The sequence below is a fragment of the Vulpes vulpes genome, chromosome 14, assembly GCF_048418805.1.
Source record: "Vulpes vulpes isolate BD-2025 chromosome 14, VulVul3, whole genome shotgun sequence".
Classification (NCBI taxonomy): domain Eukaryota; kingdom Metazoa; phylum Chordata; class Mammalia; order Carnivora; family Canidae; genus Vulpes; species Vulpes vulpes.
The window spans coordinates 25,047,052-25,067,598 of NC_132793.1; the positions used below are offsets into that span (position 1 = coordinate 25,047,052).

The 20,547-nt window shown below is 42.5% G+C and overlaps 1 protein-coding gene across 8 annotated transcripts in view; it reads left to right on the forward strand.

Moving 5' to 3' along the window:
* The first annotated feature begins 1,016 nt into the window (after positions 1 to 1,016).
* Positions 1,017 to 20,547, forward strand: part of CDK5RAP1 (CDK5RAP1 mitochondrial tRNA methylthiotransferase) — a 40,826-nt gene continuing 21,295 nt past the window's right edge. Inside the window, exons 1-8 of one of the 8 annotated variants that reach the window (XM_072736104.1) lie at positions 1,017 to 4,259; positions 5,470 to 5,785; positions 8,273 to 8,376; positions 9,051 to 9,085; positions 10,247 to 10,347; positions 12,384 to 12,594; positions 16,388 to 16,508; positions 19,980 to 20,210. In XM_072736104.1, coding sequence (XP_072592205.1) covers positions 5,494 to 5,785; positions 8,273 to 8,376; positions 9,051 to 9,085; positions 10,247 to 10,347; positions 12,384 to 12,594; positions 16,388 to 16,508; positions 19,980 to 20,210 — 1,095 coding nt within the window. In that variant the 5' untranslated portion in view covers positions 1,017 to 4,259; positions 5,470 to 5,493. Of the gene's footprint in view, positions 4,260 to 5,469; positions 5,786 to 5,875; positions 8,377 to 9,050; positions 9,086 to 10,246; positions 10,348 to 12,383; positions 12,595 to 16,387; positions 16,509 to 19,979; positions 20,211 to 20,547 lie in introns of all 8 variants that reach the window. The other 7 variants (XM_026009883.2, XM_072736105.1, XM_072736108.1 and 4 more) reach the window with 7 other exon arrangements.

Consider the following 20,547-nt stretch of genomic DNA (forward strand, 5'->3'; position numbering starts at 1 on the left):
GTATTTCCAGTTTTCTTGCCTTAAAGTGGACAATAATAAGTTTATAGAGTTCTAATGGGTAGTCAAAGAAATCATGGCAGCAGAGCCCCCAGAGTCTTACTAATTTGGAGTGCTGGGGCCAGTGTCTACATCTTACTGACACAGGGCTTTCTTCCAGATCACACCCCCCCCCCCTGTGCAGAGAGAAGTGCTGAGGAACTAAATATACACAGGAGCATCTTTCTACCATGACTGCTAACATGTAACTACTTTAGCTTCCTCTCTTCTTGGGTGAAATAATTCTGAGTTGTATGTACTGCACTGTTTCCCAGGACTCCCCAACAGAATTAAGACCCAGATGCCCACCATGGTAACATTCTTTATTGGCTATCACCCCTATCCTGTTCCTGTCTCATTTCCTAACTACCCCATTAGTGTTTCCTGAGACCACCTACTTACACTCAAATCCTTGTCTCAGGTCTATTTCTGGGGAACCCAAATTGAAATATAATGCAAATCATTTATTCATTCAGCAATGACTTATTAAGCTCTTTCACGAGTTAGACTCTGTGCTAGATCCCGGGGATGTTGCAACAAACAAGACAGAATGTGTCCCTGCTCTCAGGGACCTTAAAGCCTGGGGAACCAGCAAGTAAACAAATGACACCATCATTTTGGATAGTGACAAGTGCTGTGAGGAAAATGATGTGATAGTGATAGGAGCAGGTTACACGGGGGTGGTCAGGGAGGGCCTCTCTTAGAGCTGGTATTTAAGCTGAGACATGAAGAACGACAAGACGGGGCCAGGCAAAAACAATCTTGAGGGAAAGAGCATTCCAGAAAGAGAACATTAAGTAGACTCTCATATAGACACGTGCTTGGCGTATTTACTGAAGGAGCAAAGTAAAGTTACGGAGGGAGTTGATGTGTAGTCAATTGGAGAGAACATATTAGAAGTAAGTTGGAGAAGCAAAAGTAAGCAGACCAGATCCCACAGGCCCTAGGACACAGTAGGAAATCTGGATTTTATTGTAACAGCTGTGACAAGCCACCTAGTGTTTTCAGTGGAAGAGTGATGAGCTCTGAGTCAATAAAACACAAAGTCTCTCTTTTTTTATTTTTAAAGATTATTTATTTGAGAGAGATGGGGGAGGGGCAGAGGGAGAAGCAGGCTCCCGGCTGAGCAGGGAACCCAACATGGGGCTTGATTCCAGGACCCCAGGATCATGACCTGAGCCAAAGGCAGACGCTCAACTACTGAGCCAGCCAGGCGTCCTTGAAGAGTTCTGTATTAAGTTAGTCATTAGATACCTAAGGGGAGGTGCCCCCTATGCAGCTGGACTCTGAGTCCAGGCTGGAACAGTGAATGGGACGTCTTCAACCTACAGCGCACCGCTGTCCGGTGGAAAGAGGACGTGAGCCACGTATGCAATTTAAAACTTGCCAGTAGTGGGGGTCCCTGGGTGGCTCAGCGGTCTCGCGCCTGCCTGGGGGCCAAGGCGCTATCCTGGAGACCTGGGATCGAATCCCACATCAGGATCCCTGTATAGAGCCCGTGTCTCTGCCTATCATAAATAAATAAGTCCTTAAAATTTCCCAGTAGCCACATCAAAAAAAAGAAACAAGTGAAACTAATTTATTTATTTTTTTAAATAAAGATTTTATTTATTTATTCATGAGAGACACAGAGAGAGGCAGAGGGAGAAGCAGGCTCCCTGCAGGGAGTCTGACGCGGGACTCGATCCCGGGTCTCCAGGATCACGCCCTGGGCTGAAGGGGGCGCTAAACCGCGGAGCCACCCGGGCCGCCCAAAGTTTTAGTTTTTTTTTAATGATTTTATTTTATTTTTTAAGTATAATCTCTACTACATCCAACGTGGGACTCGAACTCACAACCTGAGATCAAGAGTCATGTGCTCCCTTGACTGAGCCAGCTGGGTGCCGCGAAACTAATTTATAGTTATTTAACCCAGTATATCCCACATATTGTTTCAACACGTAAGCAATATGAAAACGATTGATTATTTTGCACTCTTCCTGCGACATCCGGTGTGTATTTTACAACTCGGGACACATTACTTCTCACTCACACCGTTCCAAGCACTCGGAAGCCACCATGAGGGTCGACCACTCACTCGGCTCAGCGTGGCAGCGGTATCACAAAACCGGGACCCGGGACCCACCCGGACCGCACAGGGAGAAGCACTTCCGCTTCCGCCGGAGCGCCCGGGACGGAAGTCGCGGCGGAACGGAAGTCGCCCGTGCGCGTTTAGCCGTGGAAGGCTGAGACGGCATCCCGCGGGCCTAGGGGAGCTTCTGTCGCCGGGCGCTCGGGTTGCGGGAGGTGAGCCGGGCGGTCGGCGGAGGTGGCCGGTTCTTGGGGCCAACGGGCGGCGGAGCCCCGCACAGGGGAGGATGGCGGGGGCGCTGGAGTCAGACTGTCGGGGTTCGCGCCCCAGCCCCTCTGCCTATTTCCCTATGACCTTGGGCACGTCACCTCCTTGTCCTTCAGCCTCAGCCTCGTCACCCGTGAGGTGGGGACGATAGAACCTGCTCTGCATTGTTGCCGTGAGGCTCGCACACGGGAATCCGTGGGAAGCGCGGAGCACCGCGCCTGCAGCATTGTAGTCACCCCAGCGGAATGTTTGGGAGGTTTTATCGTTACGTTTACTTCTGTTGAGATGAAGCTGCCGTGTTGTCGTTATTTGAGCCCCCGCCCCTCTCCACCTCGTGGCTCCCCACACTGTGCTTTGCATACATTGTATTTGTATCATCACATTTGATCTTACTACTCTCCACATCTTACTCCTGGAGCAGTGGGAGCTCGGTCCCCAGGTGCCCAGGGTTACCTGGCTCCGCAGCAGCTGGGGCCGACTGTGAGTCCGGGGGCCGTGTATCTCCCAGCAAAGGGAGTGCCGGCTGCACATGTGCGGTTACTGAAGATTTACAGTGTGCCACGTTGGATTTTTAACATCTTTAATTCTCACGGTACCTCCGGGGCCTGGGTGATAAACTGCCGTTATCTCTTTACACGTGTGGAATTGGCAGATCAGAGATCGGAATTTGACTTGCCCAAGGTCACACAGCAAGTAAGGGCGCAGACAAGAGTGACTTGGAAGCTCACCCTGAAGTCTGTTATCCTCTGATACTTGAATGTAGGTTAGCACTGCGTATCCAGCGTGCGTATCCAGCAGGTGGCCGAGTTAGAGAGGTAACAGACGCCATCTGCTCATTTTACCCGTACAGCACCGGCCATGAGCCAGTTCCTGAGTGGGAGATGCTGAAGATGTAGAAATGAAAGATTGTTCCCTGTTTTTAGGGACCTCCCAGTCTGTAAGGGATAGCCGAAGTGTAAGTCGTCATTGACAGCAAAGTGTGAGGAGTCGTGAGATAGACATTGGGAGGCTTTGGGAACCTCGTGGAGGACCCCAACCTGGACTTTGAGAATGGTGGTCAGGACAGGCTTTTGAGAGGAGGCAGAGGCCTTAAAAGCACAGGAGTTGGCTGAGTCAGAGAGAAGATAGGCTGGCCATAGAGTACAGCGTATATAACAGCCTAGAAGCTAGCGAAGATCAGTACAAAAATGCTATAACTGGAGTGAGGCAGTCAGGCTGGAGATCCCGAGGTCCCTGAAGGATGTGTGGTGGAAATTCTGTCTCCATCCCTTGTACTTTGGGTCACTTGAGTTCCTTCCTGGGAGGCAACCACTGTTTTCTTTTCTTTTCTTTTCTTTTCTTTTCTTTTCTTTTCTTTTTTCTTTTCTTTCCTTTTCTTTTCTTTTCTTTTTTAAAGATTTTATTTATTTATTTGAGAGAGAGAGGAGACACAGGCAGAAGGAGAAGCAGGCTCCACGCAGAGAGCCCGACGTGGGACTCGATCCCAGGTCTCCAGGATCACACCCTGGGCTGAAGGCGGCACTAAACCGCTGAACCACCTGTCCCGCAACCACTGTTTCTTATGCATTGTAGAGATACTATGTTCATTTACAAGTGTGTACCTTAGTATTCCTGTACTCTCTCCTCCCCCACTGCAGATTAAATTTTTTTTTTTATTATTTATTTATGATAGTCACAGAGAGAGAGAGAGAGAGAGAGAGAGAGAGAGAGAGAGAGAGGGGCAGAGACACAGGCAGAGGGAGAAGCAGGCTCCATGCACCGGGAGCCCGACGTGGGATTCGATCCCGGGTCTCCAGGATCGCGCCCTGGGCCAAAGGCAGGCGCCGAACCGCTGCGCCACCCAGGGATCCCCCACCCACTGCAGATTAAAGTAGAGCACACTAAGGTACTATTGAGCACCTTGCTTCCTTGTTTTCGTCATGTATAGGTACAGCCTTACTTTCTAACAGTTGGATTTGATCCTATTGCATGGATGTGCTATGACTTCTTTAACTACTCCCCTTTTGATGACATTTAGATATTTTCCGTACCTTTGCTGCTGCATTGAGTATCCATATACATGGGTCATTTTGCACATGTAAGGCTGTATCTGTAGGATAAATATCTAGAAATGGAACTGCTTGCTCCAAGGGTTTGTGTGTTTGTAACTTTGGTGGCAAGTGGCAAATTGCCCTCTATAAAGAGCATGCTTGTTTTCCATCCTCCTAGCTATGTGTGAGAGGGCCTCGGTAGAAAGTTTAAAGGCAGTAATTCGAGATCTTGAAGGGTAGGAGTCACTGATCAGACATACGGTACCCCATGTTAGATACTTTCCATTTGAAGGAACTCAAAGGAAGATGCCCTCAGATAGTAAGTGGTTTTCATAGTACTGGGAGGCAATGTAGCAAGGTGGCTAGGAGCATGGGCTTTGTAGTCATATAGACTTTCATTTGAGTCCTGGCTCTGTTGCTTTGGTGGGAGCTTAGGTAAGTTCCTCAGCCTCTCTGCATCTATTTCCTCATCTCTGAAGGGGGATAATAATAGTGTCTATTGTCTATTTTGCTGAGGATTGCTCTGAATATTTAATGCATTGTTACAGGAAAGCCCTTGAAACTGTTCCTGGCACAAGATGCTTCTTTTTTATTTTTTAAAGATTTTATTTATTTATTTATTAGAGACACAGAGAGAGAGAGAGAGAGAGAGAGAGAGAGAGGCAGAAACACAGGCAGAGGGAGAAGCAGGCTCCATGCAGGGAGCCCGACATGGGACTCGATCCCGGGTCTCCAGGGTCACACCCCAGGCTGAAGGCAGGCGCCAAACCACTGAGCCACCAGGGCTGCCCACAAGATGCTTCTTATATTGTTGCACCGTCTCGTTTGATCTCTAGCACTCCTTTGTTTTGAAAACTACCTAGATTTGTATCCTACCTAGCATTTCTTAGTGTGATCTTGGGAAAGTTGCCCCAGTTTTTTTAAACTTGCAAAATAGGAATAATATTAAGTGTATCTTCTTGTGTTTTTGTGTATTAAATAATATTAGTACACTGGAAGCTTTTAAAGCATTACCCTGTATATAGTGTTCAATAAATGTTGGTGATTCCTGTTATTCTTTTGCAGACTTTGGGCTGCTGATTTAGTGCCATGCATCCTTTACAGTGTGTCCTGCAAGCACAGAGGTGGGGGCCCTTGGCTTCTGTGTCCTGGCTGCTGCTCAGGACCTGCAGGGCACTTAGTAGTCTCCCCAGCACTGCATGTCCCAGTCCAGAGAAGCAGCAGGAAGATGGAGTTCGGAAGGATTTCAGCTCCAGGCTGGCCACTGGGCCAACTTTTCAGCATTTTTTAAGAAGTGCTTCAGCTCCTCAAGAGAAGCCAGACATGGAGGACCCACCCCCCTATGTCACAGTGGAAGAACTTTTAGGGAGGCAGAGAAAAGGTTGGTTTTATTTTTCTTCTCTCTTTGGACTTCCTGCTTTGCTCCTTTCCAGCATTGACGGCTTGATTCTTAATTATTTTTTTATTGTAGACCTGGCTTTGGAGGATTAATAGTCTGGGAATAGCTGCTAGTTATGGAATTGTCAGAGACTTCTAAAGTAACATTAATATAAAGAAACTTGGGGTGCCTGGTTGGTTCAATCAGTTAAGTATCTTTTTTTTTTTTTTTTTTTTTAAGATTTCATTTATTTATTCATGACAGCCAGAGAGAGAGAGGCAGAGACACAGGCAGAGGGAGAAGCAGGCTCCATGCAGGGAGCCTGATGTGGGACTCGATCCCGGGTCTCCAGGATCACACCCCATGCTGAAGGCGGCACTAAACCACTGAGCCACCGGGGCTGCCCCAATCAGTTAAGTATCTGACTGAACCAACTGAACCCCCTGTAGGGCTCTGTGCTCAGCAGGGTCTGCTTGTCCCTCTCCCTGTGCCCCTCTGCCTAGCATGTGTGTACTTGGTGCACTTTGTCTCCTCTCTCTTTCAAATAAATAAAATCTTTTTTTTTTTTTTTTAAGATTTTATTTATTTGACAGAAAGGGAGAGAGAGAGAGGGCACAAGTAGGCAGAGCAAGAAGGAGAGGGAGAAGGAGAAGCAGGTCCTTTGCTGAGCAGATAGCCTGATGGGCTTGATCCCGGGACCCTGGGATCATGACCTGAGCTGAAGGCAGATGCTTAACCAACTGAGCCACCCAGATGCCCCTAAATAAACAAAATCTTTTTTTTTTTTTTTTTTTTTTTTTTAATAAACAAAATCTTAAAAGAAAATAAAAGAAACTCATACTTTTGGTCCATGTGACTGGTGGTGGGGGTAGAAGTTCTGGGGAGTCCTCTCTTTAGTTACCTTTGGAAACCCTATAATCTCTGTTCTGATATTTATTTATTTATGATATTATTTATTTATTTATGAGAGACACAGTGAGAGAGACAGAGACATAGGCAGAGGGAGAAGCAGACTCCCTGTGTAGAGCCTGGGCAGGACTTGATCCTAGGATCATGCCCTGAGCCAAAAGCAGACGCTCAAACCACTGAGCCACCCAGGCATCCCTCTGTTGTGATTTTTAGATCTCTTAGGTTTTTAGGTCTTAAGTCATAAGACAGTTTTCACAATTCGTGCTGTAGGAATTCCCTCTTTATGCCTAACCTGATTTTCTTCTTTTTTAAAATTTATTTATTAGAGAGAGAGGGAGTGTGTGTATGCACGCTCATGTGAGTAGGTGGAGGGGCAGAGTGAAAATCTTTAATAATACTCCCCACTGACCGTGGAGCCCCGTGCAGGGCTCTCTCCCATGACCCTGAGATCATGACCTGAGCCCAAATCAAGAATCAGGTTGCTTAACCAACTGAGCCCCCCAGGCACCACTTTAAAATTAAAAAAAAATTTTTTTTTAAAGATTTTATGTATTTATTTAACAAAGAGAGAGAGAGAGAGAGAGAGAAAGAAAGAATGCATAAGTAGGGGGAATAGCAGGCAGAGGGGGGAGGGAGAAGCAGACTCCCCACTGAGCTCCATCAAGGGACTCTGGGACCATGACCTGAGCCAAAGGCAGACGTTTAACCGCTGAGCCACCCAGGCTTCCCTGCACGAATGTTTTACATCATAATATAGCCATGCTTGCTTGCTTTCTTTCTTTCGTTCTTTCTTTTTAGGATTTTATTTTTAAGTAATCTTTGCACCCAATGTAGGGCTTGAACTTACAACCTAGAGATCAAGAGTTGTGTGCTCTACCAATTGAGCCATTGCTTGCTTTCATTAATATGCTTGTTAAGTTATTGTAGGAAGTTACCTCATGTTTATTTTGTGGCTTTGTGTACCCTCAGGCCACTGCTACTACCTTCAGAGGTTGGAGAATCATTTGAGAAGGAGGAGTGTAATGTGTAGATTTAAATTTTTCCCTCAGGTTGATAATCAGCACTATCAGCTAGTCCTCCCTTTTCTAATTGTTTTTTTTTTTTTTTTTTTTTAAGATTTTCTTTATTTATTCATGAGAGACAGAGAGAGAGAGAGGCACAGGCACAGGCAGAGGGAGAAGCAGGCTCCACGCAGGGAGCCCGATGTGGGACTCGATCCCGGGTCTCCAGGATCACACCCTGGGCCAAAGGCAGGCGCCAAACCGCTGAGCCACCCGGGCTGCCCTCCCTTTTCTAATTGTTTTTATAACCAGTTGCCTTGATTCTCAGGTACATGTTTTTCCTGTATTTTAAATGATATGGTTTGTGATTATGTATATATATAATGTAGTATTTCTTTTGTTCTGAAAGTCATTAATTCAGGGTACAACTGGAATTTAATGGTGTCTTAGAATTGAGGCAACAGGAGATTTAGTGGACAACTCGTTCCCTCAGATGTTTCTGGGGCATTTGGGAAGGAGACCTTTTGAGACATGTGGTCCCTTTTAGTCTGCCTACTGCGGAATCCCTCTCTTATTGCAGTCTATCTGGAGACCTATGGCTGCCAGATGAATGTGAATGACACAGAGATAGCCTGGTCTGTCTTACAGAAGAGTGGCTACCTGCGGACCAGGAACCTCCAAGAGGTACATGCATTTTCTCCTTCCATTGTTTTCTGGGCCTGGGTGAGACTTTTATTGTGCCAGTTTTTATTTTTTAAAAAGATTTTATTTGTTTATTCATGAGAGATATAGAGAGACAGAGACCAGGCAGAGGGAGAAGCAGGCTCCTCATAGGGAGCCCTGTGTGGGACTCAATCCAGGAACTCTGGGATCACTCCCTGAGCTGAAGGCAGATGCCCAACCACTGAACCACCCAGGTGCCCTTGTGCCACTTTTTAGATACGGCTTCAGAAATAGGGTATGGCCTGGTGAGAGTGAGTTCCCTTGAATAAAGTGTGTAGCATAGAACTAAGGTATATTTTTGTTTCAGTTATTTTTGAAACTTCTATGGTGGTGCTCACTTTTAGGCAAGGAACTAAGTTAAAAATGGGCTGTGAGGTGAAGGAGAATGGGGAATTAGTGTTTAATGGGTACAGAGTTTTAGTTGGGAGTTCCCCAGTGGTTCTGGAGGTTGGTGGTGGTGGTGATGGTGAATGTAGTTAATGTTACTGAACTATATACCTAAAAATGGTTAAAATGGTAAATTTTATGGTATGTATGTTTTACCACAGTAATTAAAAAAGGACAATGAGTAGTGATTCTATAAGGAGATTGCAAAGATCATAATTTTCCTTTTTTTCCCCTTGTTTTCCACTTAGGCTGATGTGATCCTCCTTGTCACATGTTCCATCAGGTAGGAGTTTGTTCTTTACTTAGAGAGTAAATATATTTTATGCCAGAGTTAACAGTGCCAGGCTGTGGAGATGAGTCAGTGGACTTGCAATTTTACTGCAGTGGAGATAGCATTGATAGAACTGGGTTAGCATTTGCTGAGAACGTACTGTGTACTAGGTCCTGTGCTGAGCATTGTACATGCACTAATTAATTCTCACAACAATCCTATGAAGTAAGTGCTGTTATCAAACCTGTTTTATAGATGAGGAAACTGAGAATATGCAGAGGCATCCAACTTTTCCTAAGGTTTCTGTTGCAGGTAATGGCATGTGTTTATGATACAATTCATATCATAAGGGTTAGGGTGCAGTCAGTGCAGAGATGGTGGCATCCCTCAGAAGTGAACATATTGTTTCTTTGTTTTTGTGTACAAGGTATTAGTGTTAATGTTTCCTTAGTATTACTATAATCCAACATTTTTGTTTGGAGTGTTTCTGCTATAAGATACTGAACTACATGGCTTTGGGAGATTCAGAAATGAATCCTTCCATGGAGCTTGGCTTTAAGGAGCTTAGTCTGATACGGGAACTAAGGCAGAGACACAGCATAGGTCTAACGTCTGGCAGAAAGCGCTACGTAAAAAATCAAAGAGAAGGGGATCCCTGGGTGGCGCAGAGGTTTGGCGCCTGCCTTTGGCCCGGGGCGCGATCCTGGAGGCCGGGGATCGAATCCCACGTCGGGCTCCCGGTGCATGGAGCCTGCTTCTCCCTCTGCCTATGTCTCTGCCTCTCTCTCTGTGACTATCATAAATAAATAAAAATTAAAAAAAAAAAAATCAAAGAGAAGTTGCTATAACTATAGGAAAAAATATAGTTAAAATGATAGGGCATTTGAAGAGTAGGCAAAACTCTGTGAGGTTTTGTGAAGTAGATTGTTTCTGAATTTGACTAAAAGGCTTGTCAGGTTTGGAGATACTCAGGAAGGGTGTCATTGTGGGAATGGTAAATTACAGCAAGTGATGCTTCTTCAGTTGGCTCCCTGCCTATCTTCCTTAACCTAAAAGATAGATTTTCATTTAAAAAGTTGAAGTTTGTTTTAATTTTGTTTCCATTGTCCTACTCTTTTAGCTTGTGCTATAGTTTATTTTCAGGTTCAGTTCTGCCTCTTTTGATTTTTGTAGGGAGAAGGCAGAGCAGACCATCTGGAATCGTTTACAACAGCTTAAAGCCCTGAAGACAAAACGGCTCCGCTCCCGAGTACCTCTGAGGATTGGGATTCTAGGTATCCGGTAATTTGCAGATTTTGTGTTTTGATACTTGGGAAACCCTTAGAGGCTGGATTCCTAGTGTTTGAAGAACTATTATACACCTCATGTAATTCTTGTGTTTGATGTCAGAGGTTGTAGGGTTAAATGAGGTAAAGCTCATAAAAGGGCTTTTCATAGTTCCTTGAAGTAATAGTACTCAGAAAGTGGCCTATCCTTCCTAGAGTCTGATGTGGCTTATGGCAATGTAGAGTTATGGATAGGAGAGAGTTTGGAATATGAAAGAGCAGCATGAATTTATAGTAGAGGCACCTTTCATCTTGACTCCTGATATATGCCCAAGTGAAGATCTAGATCTGCACTGACCAGTACGGTAGCCACTAGCCACGTGTGGTTATTTAACTTTAACTAAAATTAGGGACCCGTGGCTGGCTCAGTTGGTGGAGCATGTAACTCTTGATCTCAGGATTGTGAGTTTCTGTCCCATGTTGGATATACAGATTATTTAAAAAAAAGAAATCTTTGAGGACCTGGGTAGCTTAGTGGCTTAAGCATCTGCCTTCCGCTCAGGTCCTGATCCTCAGTTCCTGGGATCCAGCCCTGCTTCAGGCTCCCTGCTCAGCGGGGAGCCTACTTGTCCCTCTCCCTCTCTCTCTCCCTGCAGCTCTTCCTGCTCTTGCGTGCTCTCTCTCTCTCTCTCTCAAATAAAATCTAAAAAAAAAAAAAAAAACTTAAAAAAAATAAATTTAAGTAAAATAAAGTAATATTAAAAATTCACTTTTCCACTCTCACTAGCCACATATTGACTGCTCACTAGCCACACTTAATTAGTGGTTAGCAGTTTGGACAACACAGATAAAGAAGATTTCTTTCATCTTAGAAAGTTCTGTAGTACAGCTCTGATGTGGATAATTGGGAAGCATATTTAAAAAATGAATAATCTGTACCCTCTTGGTCTCAGAATTTAGTTAATGTGTTTAACTTTATTTTTATTTATTTATTTATTTTTTATTTTTTATTATTTTTTTTAATGTGTTTAACTTTAAAACAGACTGCCCATTGTGGAATAATTAATTTCTTTTGATGATGGGTCAAAACATAGTTGGAGCATATCCTATTATACAGATTAATGTACTAAGTGATGTAGAAGATTGGAAGGATTTGCTGAAATGAAACATTTCAGTTCCTTCATTATAGAAGTCCCTGGTTATATCTTTGTTAGGAATTTCAGAAATCTCCTAGATACTTTGTTTTTTATTATGGTAAAATATATGTAAGATAAAATTCATCATTTGAACTGTTTTTTTTTTTTTCTTTTAAAGGTTTTATTTATTTATTTGACAGAGAGATAGAGCCAGAGAGCACAAATGGGGGAAATGGAGAGAGAGAAGCAGGCTTTTTGCTGAGCAGAGAGCCCAGTGTGGGTTTTGATCTCAGGACTTGGAGATCATGACCTAAGCCGAAATTAGACACTTAACTGACCGAGCCACTCAGGTGCCCCTAGACTTTGAAATTCTATAGCCCTACAAATAAACAATGGGTTTTTTAGGATACAGAAAATAGCAGCATACATAGTTAATTCATTTCTTAAAGGTTTTACTGAGCATTATGGGCAAAAAAAGGGATAAAAGATATAAGTGCAGTTGTATGTAAGTTTTATTTTTAAAAATAAGTTCCTGAAAAAAGTATTTTTTAATTTGGAGTACCAAGTAAATTTCAGTTGAAAAACGAGATGGTTCAAAAAAAAAAAAAAAAAAAAAAGAGATGGTTCACGTTTAGAAATGTTTTTTGGGGATGGTTTAATTTTTTCTGGATATTTATTGAATTTCTTTAGTTGCTTGCTTCCTGTGGTTTTTCTTGTATAGGAAGATGCAGGTTCTAGTGCTATGAAGTATTGGGCAAATCTGAGGAGTGATGATGCTAATGCTAAACTCTTTGTGAAGTTTCTGTGCCTTTGTCTCTGATCATAGTTGGAGATATGTGTACTGAGAAGTAGCCATGAGAATAGATGAATTTGAGAACAGGTGCTCATTTTTTTTTTTTTCCTTTCCAGGCTGCATGGCTGAGAGATTGAAGGAGGAGATTCTCAACAGGGAGAAAATGGTGGATATTTTGGCAGGTCCAGATGCCTATCGGGACCTTCCTCGACTGCTGGCTGTTGCTGAGTCAGGCCAACAAGCTGCCAATGTGCTGCTCTCTCTGGATGAGACTTATGCTGATGTCATGCCAGTCCAGACAAGCCCTAGTGCTACTTCTGCTTTCGTGTGAGAACACCACCCAAGAGGCCGGGAGTGAACACCTCCTTTCTCTCTTTTATTTATTTATTTATTTTAGAGAGAGAGAGAAAAGAGAGTGCATACACATGAGCTGGGGTTGGGGGTGGGAATAGGGAGGGGCAGAGAGAGAGTCTCAAGCATACTCCTCACAGATTGCAGAGCCCGATCTCAGAACCGTAAGATCATGACCTGACCTAAAACCAAGAGTTGGATGTCCAACCGACTGTGCCACCCATGTGCTCCTCCTTTTTCATTTTTTTTTAAAAGATTTTATTTATTTATTCATGAGAGAGATAGAGAGAGAGAAAGAGAGAGAGAGAGAGAGGCAAAGACACAGGCAGAGGGAGAAGCAGGCTTCATGCAGGGAGCCTGATGTGGGACTTGATCCAGGAACTCCAACATCATGCCCTGGGCCAAAGGCAGGTGCTAAATCGCTGAGCCACCCAAGGATCCTCTCCTTTCGCACTTTTGAAATAACGTTAAGGGTGCCAGTTGGTTAAGTGTCCGAGTTATTTATTTATTTATTTATTTATTTATTTATTCATTCATTCATTCATTCATTCATTCATTCATTCATTCATTCATTCATGAGAGACACAGAGAGAGGCAGAGACATAGGCAGAGGGAGAAGCAGGCTCCCTGTAGGGAGCCTGATATGGAACTTGATCCCAGGACCCCAGGATCACACCCTGAGCCCAAAGCAGACACTCAACCACTGAGTCACCCAGGTATCCCAAGTGTCTGAGTCTTGATCTTGGATCAAGTCTTGATCTCAGGGTTATGAGTTTAAGCCCTGTGTTTGGCTCTCTGCTGGGTGTGGAGTCTATTTACAAAAAAAAAAAAAAGCGCTAATTTTGCTGTGTTAAAAAAATTAATACATGCATATAGTACAAAACATAAAAAACTAAAAAATGATGAAGTTCAGACTCCCTCACCTGTCATACCAGTCTTTCAGAGATAGCCTTGTTAGTAATTTTTTGTATTATTCTTTCAGAAGTATTCTTTGCATATCCATTCATAAACATGATATGGGGTCTTTCTTACCCTTCTTTGTATACTCTTAATTTTTTACTTAAAAAATATCGTCAGCTTTCCTATTCCTTTTTTTTCTTCCTGAACTTTAACTGGATAAAAAGTAGTAGATTCTAGTGACAAGAGTTCATATTTGTTGAAGAATATGTGGAAAAGATAGAAAAAATATGAAGAAAGTCAGAATCATCTATTCCAAACACCTAATGATGAACAATTATGATTTTGTAATATTATTTCTGTATATACTTTATATCTGCATTTATTTGTAAAAATTGGCTCTTGATTTACTTGGAATTTTTAATTTTAATTTTTTAATTATTTTTTTAAAAGATTTATTTATTCATTAGAGGGGGTTAGGGAGCACAGTGGGGAGGAGTGGGTGAAGAGAGGAGAGGGAATCCTAAGCGGAGTCTAATGGGCTTGATGCCAGGGCTGTGAGATCCCAGGACTGGAGCTGAAACCAAGAGTCTAATGCTTAACAGACTATGCTACCCAGGCATCCCAATTTACTTGGTTTTATAACCTTATTATAAATGGTGAACATTTCTCATGGCATTAAATTTTTTATAACAGAGTTTGGCAAATTGGCAAAAAAAATTACAGCCTGTTTTTTGTAAATATAGTTCTGTTGAAATATAGCCATGCTCATTTGTTTATATGTTACCCATGGCTGCTTTTGCTACTATAATAGCAATTGAGTAGGGACAGGGACTGTATGGTATGCAAAGCCCAAGATATTTACTGATTGTTTTTTAATTTTAATTTTAATTAAATTAAATTAAATTTTTTTTAAATTAAATTAATTAATTAATTAATTTTCTGTTTATTTATAGAAAGTTTGCCAACCTCTGTCATTTTAATGGCATACTCCGTTGTTGGAATGCTTAATGGAAATAATAACTAACACTTATCTAACAGTTCTTCAGTGAACATCTTTGATACATATTCATAATTATTTCCTTAACATAATTTGAGGCTTTCAAATACAGGATGCAAATGGAAGAAAGAGAGTGATTTAATTTATATACCATAATAATTGGATTAGGAATGAGTGAGAAATATGGAGCCCTCTGTCTTTTTTTTTTTTTTTTTTTTTTTTGAGATTTTATTTTATTCATTTATGAGAGACCAAGAGAGAGAGAGAGAGAGAGGCAGGCAGAGACACAGGCAGAGGGAGAAGCAGGCTCCATGCAGAGAGTCTGATGTGGGACTCGATCCTGGGCCTCCAGGATCAGGCCCTGGGCTGAAGGCAGCGCTAAACCGCTGAGCCACCTGGGCTGCCCTGTCTTTTTTTTTTTTTTTTTTTTAAGATTTTATTTATTTATTCATGAGAGACAGAGAGTGAGACAGAGACATAGGCAGAGGGAGAAGCAGGGTCCTTGCAGGGAGCCTGTTGTGGGACTGCTGTGGGACTCCATCCCTGGACCTCAGGATCCACGCCCTGAGGTGTCCCAGAACCCTCTGTCTCAAATCTGAGGTTTCTTTTTATTATACACATTCTATATTTTTTTTTCTGCTCTAGATGAAAAAAGTTCAAACAGTATATTTATATTTTATATTTATGGGATACAGATATACCAGAAGTGGTATATCTGCACTGTTTTTCTTACCACCGTGCTCCCTCTGGGTAACTGCTATATCCGCCAATTATGATGTGGTTTCTATCTTGTGATCAGGGTCTAGGTTTTTTTTTTTTTTTTTTTTTTTAAGATTTTATTTATTTACTAATGAGAGACACAGAGAGAAAGAGGCAGAGATACAGGCAGAGGGAGAAGCAAGCTCCATGCAGGGAGCCCGATGTGGGACTCAATCCCTAGTCACCAGGATCACGCCCTGGGCTGAATGCAGGTGCTAAACCGCCTAGCCACCCAGAGATCCCCAGATTCTAGTTTGTTTTTTTTTTTTTTAAAGATTTTATTTATTTGTTCATGAGAGACGCAGAGAGAGAGAGAGAGAGAGAGAGAGAGAGGCAGAGACACAGGCAGAGGGAGAAGCAGGCTCCATGCAAGGAGCTTGATGTGGGACTTGATCCCAGGTCTCCAGGATCACACCCTGGGCTGCAGGCAGCGCTAAACCGCAGTGCCACTGGGGCTGCCCCCTAGTTCTTTTTTTAAAGATTTTATTTATTTATTCATGAGAGACACAGAGAGAGAGAGGCAGAGACACAGGCAGAGGGAGAAGTACTTCCTTCTGAGAGACACACAGAGAGGCAGAGACACAGGTCCCATGCAAGGAGCCCGACGACCTCAATCCCAGGACCCCAGGATCATGCCCTGGGCCGAAGGCAGACCCTTAACTGCTGAGCCACCCAGGCATCCCCAGATTCTAGTTTTTATTTTTTTATTTTTATTATTATTATTTTTTAAAGATTTTATTTATTTATTCTTGAGAGATAGAAGGAGAGACAGAGCCAGAGACACAGGCAGAGATAGAGCCAGAGACACAGGCAGAGGGAGAAGCAGGCTCCATGCACCAGGAGCCCGACGTGGGATTCGATCCCGGGTCTCCAGGATCGCGCCCTGGGCCAAAGGCAGGCGCCAAACCGCTGCGCCACCCAGGGATCCCAGATTCTAGTTTTTAAAGAAAAAAAAAGTCTGCCTTTAAAATGCCTCAGATTGGTCCAGTCTGAATGTGGTGCCAAGAGAATTCAGAGCCAAAAGATAATGCCAAGGCAGCTGTGTCCTGCTCCTTGAGGAGGAGTAAGGCTCCTGTTACTTCTGTTACTAAGTTTTGATGCTTTTCTTCCTAGGTCTATTATGCGAGGCTGTGACAACATGTGCAGCTACTGCATTGTTCCTTTCACACGTGGCCGGGAGAGGAGTCGACCTGTTGCTTCCATTCTAGAGGAAGTGAGGAAGCTTTCAGAACAGGTGAAAAGTTCTCCAGGCTTTGTCTTACAAGTGTGTTTTAGGAGGATGAGGACAACCTTTCTAGTTTTGCTGCGTGTGCTATCTCTGAGCTGTAAATTTTAGAACCCATATCTGGCCAGAAAGAAATACCTGGGTGAATATCTGAGTTGCTGCTCATAAATTATAGGCAGATCTATGTGAAGTTTGCTGAGGAGGCAGCACAGTGGAATGGAAAGAGCATGGGTTTAGAATCAGATGATTGTCAATCCTGGTTGTAGCATCCTCTGGTTTGGTGCCTTGGTCATTTAACTATCTTCTTTGAAACATAGTTTGCCCATCTATGAAAAGAAGATAGAATAGTAATTTCCTTTCTGGGTTATTGGAAGGATTGTTGTAGTTTAAATTTTTTTTTTTTTACAGTAATCTCCACATCCCACATGGGGCTCAAACTCAACGCTGTACTGAGTAAGCCAGCTAGGTGCCCCCGTAGTTTAAAAAATTTTTTTAAAAAGATTTATTTATTTTTAGAGAACACGCATGAGCAGGGGGAGGAGCAGAGGGAGAGGGAGAACGAGACTCACAAGCAGGCTTTGTGCTGAGTTAGGAGCCCAACATGGGGCTTGATCTCAATGACCCTGAGATCATGACCTGAGCTGAAACCAAGAGTTGGGCACTCACCTGACTGAGCCACCAAGGCCCCCCCTAAGTGATGCTGTTTTTTTTTTTTTTTTCAGATTTATTATTTATTTTAGAGAGAGTTGGGGAAGGGGCAGAGGGAGAGGGGAAGGGAGAGAATCTCAAACATACTTCCCACTGAGCATGGACCCCACCATGGGGATTGATCTCAGGATCTTGAGATTGTGACCTGATTAGGAGTCCAATCAGGAGTTGGCCCCTCAACTGATTGAGCCACCCAGGGTTCCATCCCTAAATGTTTTTAAGCTCCCTGGCACATAGTAAATTTTCAGAGAATGATTTATTTTAGGGAGACTTCCCAAATATCTTGTTCATTTTATCACAGAGCAAGCTCACTAGATGAGGGACAGAATAGATGAGGGTAGCAAATCCCATCAGAGGCCAGAGGGGAGATATTTTCTTCCTGTTGGGAGCTGGTCCATGCTAACTCTAGGCGTGGATCCTTTAGCCCTGAAAAGGAGGACTGTAGGTGGGAATATGAAGCTTTTCTTCCACTAGAGTTTCCAGTTTCCTGTTTCCTTACTTGCTTGGCTCAGGAACTGTGGGAGGCTAGCCCCTGCTCCAGTTTTCAGTCAGTAATTTGTCTTTATTCTTACACTCTGGCAGTGCTCTCTTCTCATCTCCCGTTCCTCAATTTTCAGTTCCCTGATTTGGTCCCTGGTTGCTCACAGGCACTGTGAGGTATTTCCATACCCTACCTCTTCAAGTGCTTCCTGGTCTCAAGTTGTCTCCTCCTCCTCTTCCAACTCCACAGTACCAGAACTTACCAGAGAGAGACGTTCTGTTTAAATAGATTTAGGTGGTGACAGAAACTACCTAACCTTTCTAGGGTATTTGCATATAAAAGAAGGAACTTAATAACATTAAGGTGAAGTTTGATGAATTCAAAGCTACTGATGTATGAAGAATTAAGATTCTGCATTGGGTTTTAAAGTATCTGTTTAATTATTTTGCCTAAGGATAATTTCTTAAAAGATTTTTTCTTTAATTTAGATTTTTAGACAACAGTTGCAAAGAGAATAGAATAATATTCCTTTAAAGGAATGGTGTTTATTTAAATCATGGTTATTGACTGGAAGTCATCAGTAAGCAGCCTTCTTTTAAAGTTTGTTTATCTATCTATCTATTTATTTAAAGATTTTATTTATTTATTCATGATAGACATAGAGAGAGGCAGAGACACAGGCAGAGGGAGAAGCAGGCTCTATGCCGGGAGTCCGACGAGGGACTCGATCCCGGGACTCCAGGATCGCACCCTGGGCCGAAGGCGGCGCTAAACCGCTGGGCCACCCAGGCTGCCCTTAAATAAAGATTAAAGCAAAGTTATAAAGAACATTACCTGGACATTATTTTGGTAAAAATTTGATTTATGGTATGTGGATCCCTAGTTTTTATAGCAACCATTTTTTACTTACTGAAATTTTATAATGCGAATTTTCAAAAATAGATAAGTTGAAAGACTAGTATGGTAAGCATAGTTAATAACATTTTTGTCATATAACACTTTTATTTTATCAGCCTATCTCTATAGATGTATAAATATATTTTTTCTGAAACATTTGAAAGTGAGTTTTAGATATCAGGCTAGTTAACACTGTATATTTTGGTATGTATCTTAAGAGTTTTTCCTTTCATAACTATAATACCAATACCACATGTAGGAAATTTAACAACTAGTATTATATACTAAGTTTGTTTTTAAGTAATCTCTATACCCAACATGGGGGTTAAACTCACAACTCTGAGATCCAGAGTTCTATGCTCTACCCACTGAGCCAGCCAGTTGTCCCTCAAAATTTCTTAATTGTTCAAAGATATCTTATTGCTATTCTATTTTCAAACCAAGATCCAATTAAGATTTGTGGTTTTGCTTGTTTTTTATATTTCTTCAATTCCTCTTTTTTTTTTTTTTTAATTTTATTTATTTACTTGAGAGAGACAGCAAGCACACGAGGGAAGGAGAGAGAGGGGCAGAGGGAGAGGGAGAAGCAAGCTCCACTGAGCAAGGAGCCCGATGTGGGACTTGATCCCAGGACCCTGGGGTTGTGACTTGAGCTAAAGGCAGACATTTAACCGACTGAGCCCCCTAGGCCCTCTTCTTCAATTCCTCTTAATTTAAAACAGCCCTCTCACTTTTTTGTTGTTTGCTTTAAATGATATGTTAAGAGATCAGATATGTCTGGATTTGTCTGATTGCTTCTTCATTTGTCATTTAAAATATTCCTCTGGGGGGAAGAATACTCCTCTGAATTCTGGTAAACTGCAAGTTAGGTGTAGAAACTTGATTCAATTTAGGCTAAATATTTATTTTGGAAAGAATAGGCAATAATCATATAATATTCAACTGACATAATACTGTCATAATTTGGTTCATGGTATTATGGATTAACATCATTGAACATCGAGTTTGTATCCAGTTTTTTGCTACTCTAAAAAATCCTTTGATGGTAATTTTTTTTTTTTTTTAAGATTTTATTTATTTATTCATGAGAGACACAGAGAGAGGCAGAGACACAGGCAGAGGGAGAAGCAGGCTCCATGCAGGGAGCCCTGGGCTGAAGGCAGACGCTCAACCACTGAGCCATCCCGGTGTCCTGGTAATTTTTATTTGAGGTTTTATTCTAAAGTTCAGTTCTTCAGCCAAGATGCCCAAATGTGAAATTATTGGGTTAAAGATAGAAGAGGATATATTTATGGATGGCTCTTGGTAGATTCAACTAATTCCAAGTAGTGATTTGACATGAAACTATCAAAAAAGTTTTAAATTGCTTCCAATGTATATTTTCCCTTTTTTAGGGACTGAAAGAAGTGACACTTCTTGGTCAGAATGTTAATAGTTTTCAGGACCGTTCAGAGGTCCAGTTCAACAATGCAGTATCTACTAACCTTAGTCGCGGCTTTTCTACCAACTATAAACCCAAGAAAGGGGGCCTTCGCTTCACTTACCTTCTGGATCAGGTCTCCAGAGTAGATCCTGAAATGAGGATCCGTTTCACCTCTCCCCACCCCAAAGACTTTCCTGATGAGGTGAGTATTGACAGTGTACTGTGCCAAGCTCTTCTCAGTATCCTTAAGCATACCAAAGGCTGGACCCAGTGGAAGGCAGCAGTCCTTGAATCTCACTCAGAGGATCTTGTGGTGTATTGCTGTATTGCCCTTTAATTCCACCAAAGATTTAAAGTCCACCCAGGTAGGGCAGAGATAGGACTGATATATTTTTAAAAATTTGTCTTCAAGGTCATTAGGGTCAGATTCTCATCTTCTGATCTATAAAATGGAGTTAATAATTATCTCCTATTTTGGGTTGTTGGGAAATAGGTAAAAAGTATGGAAGGTACTTATCAAAGTGCCTTAGCAATGTGTA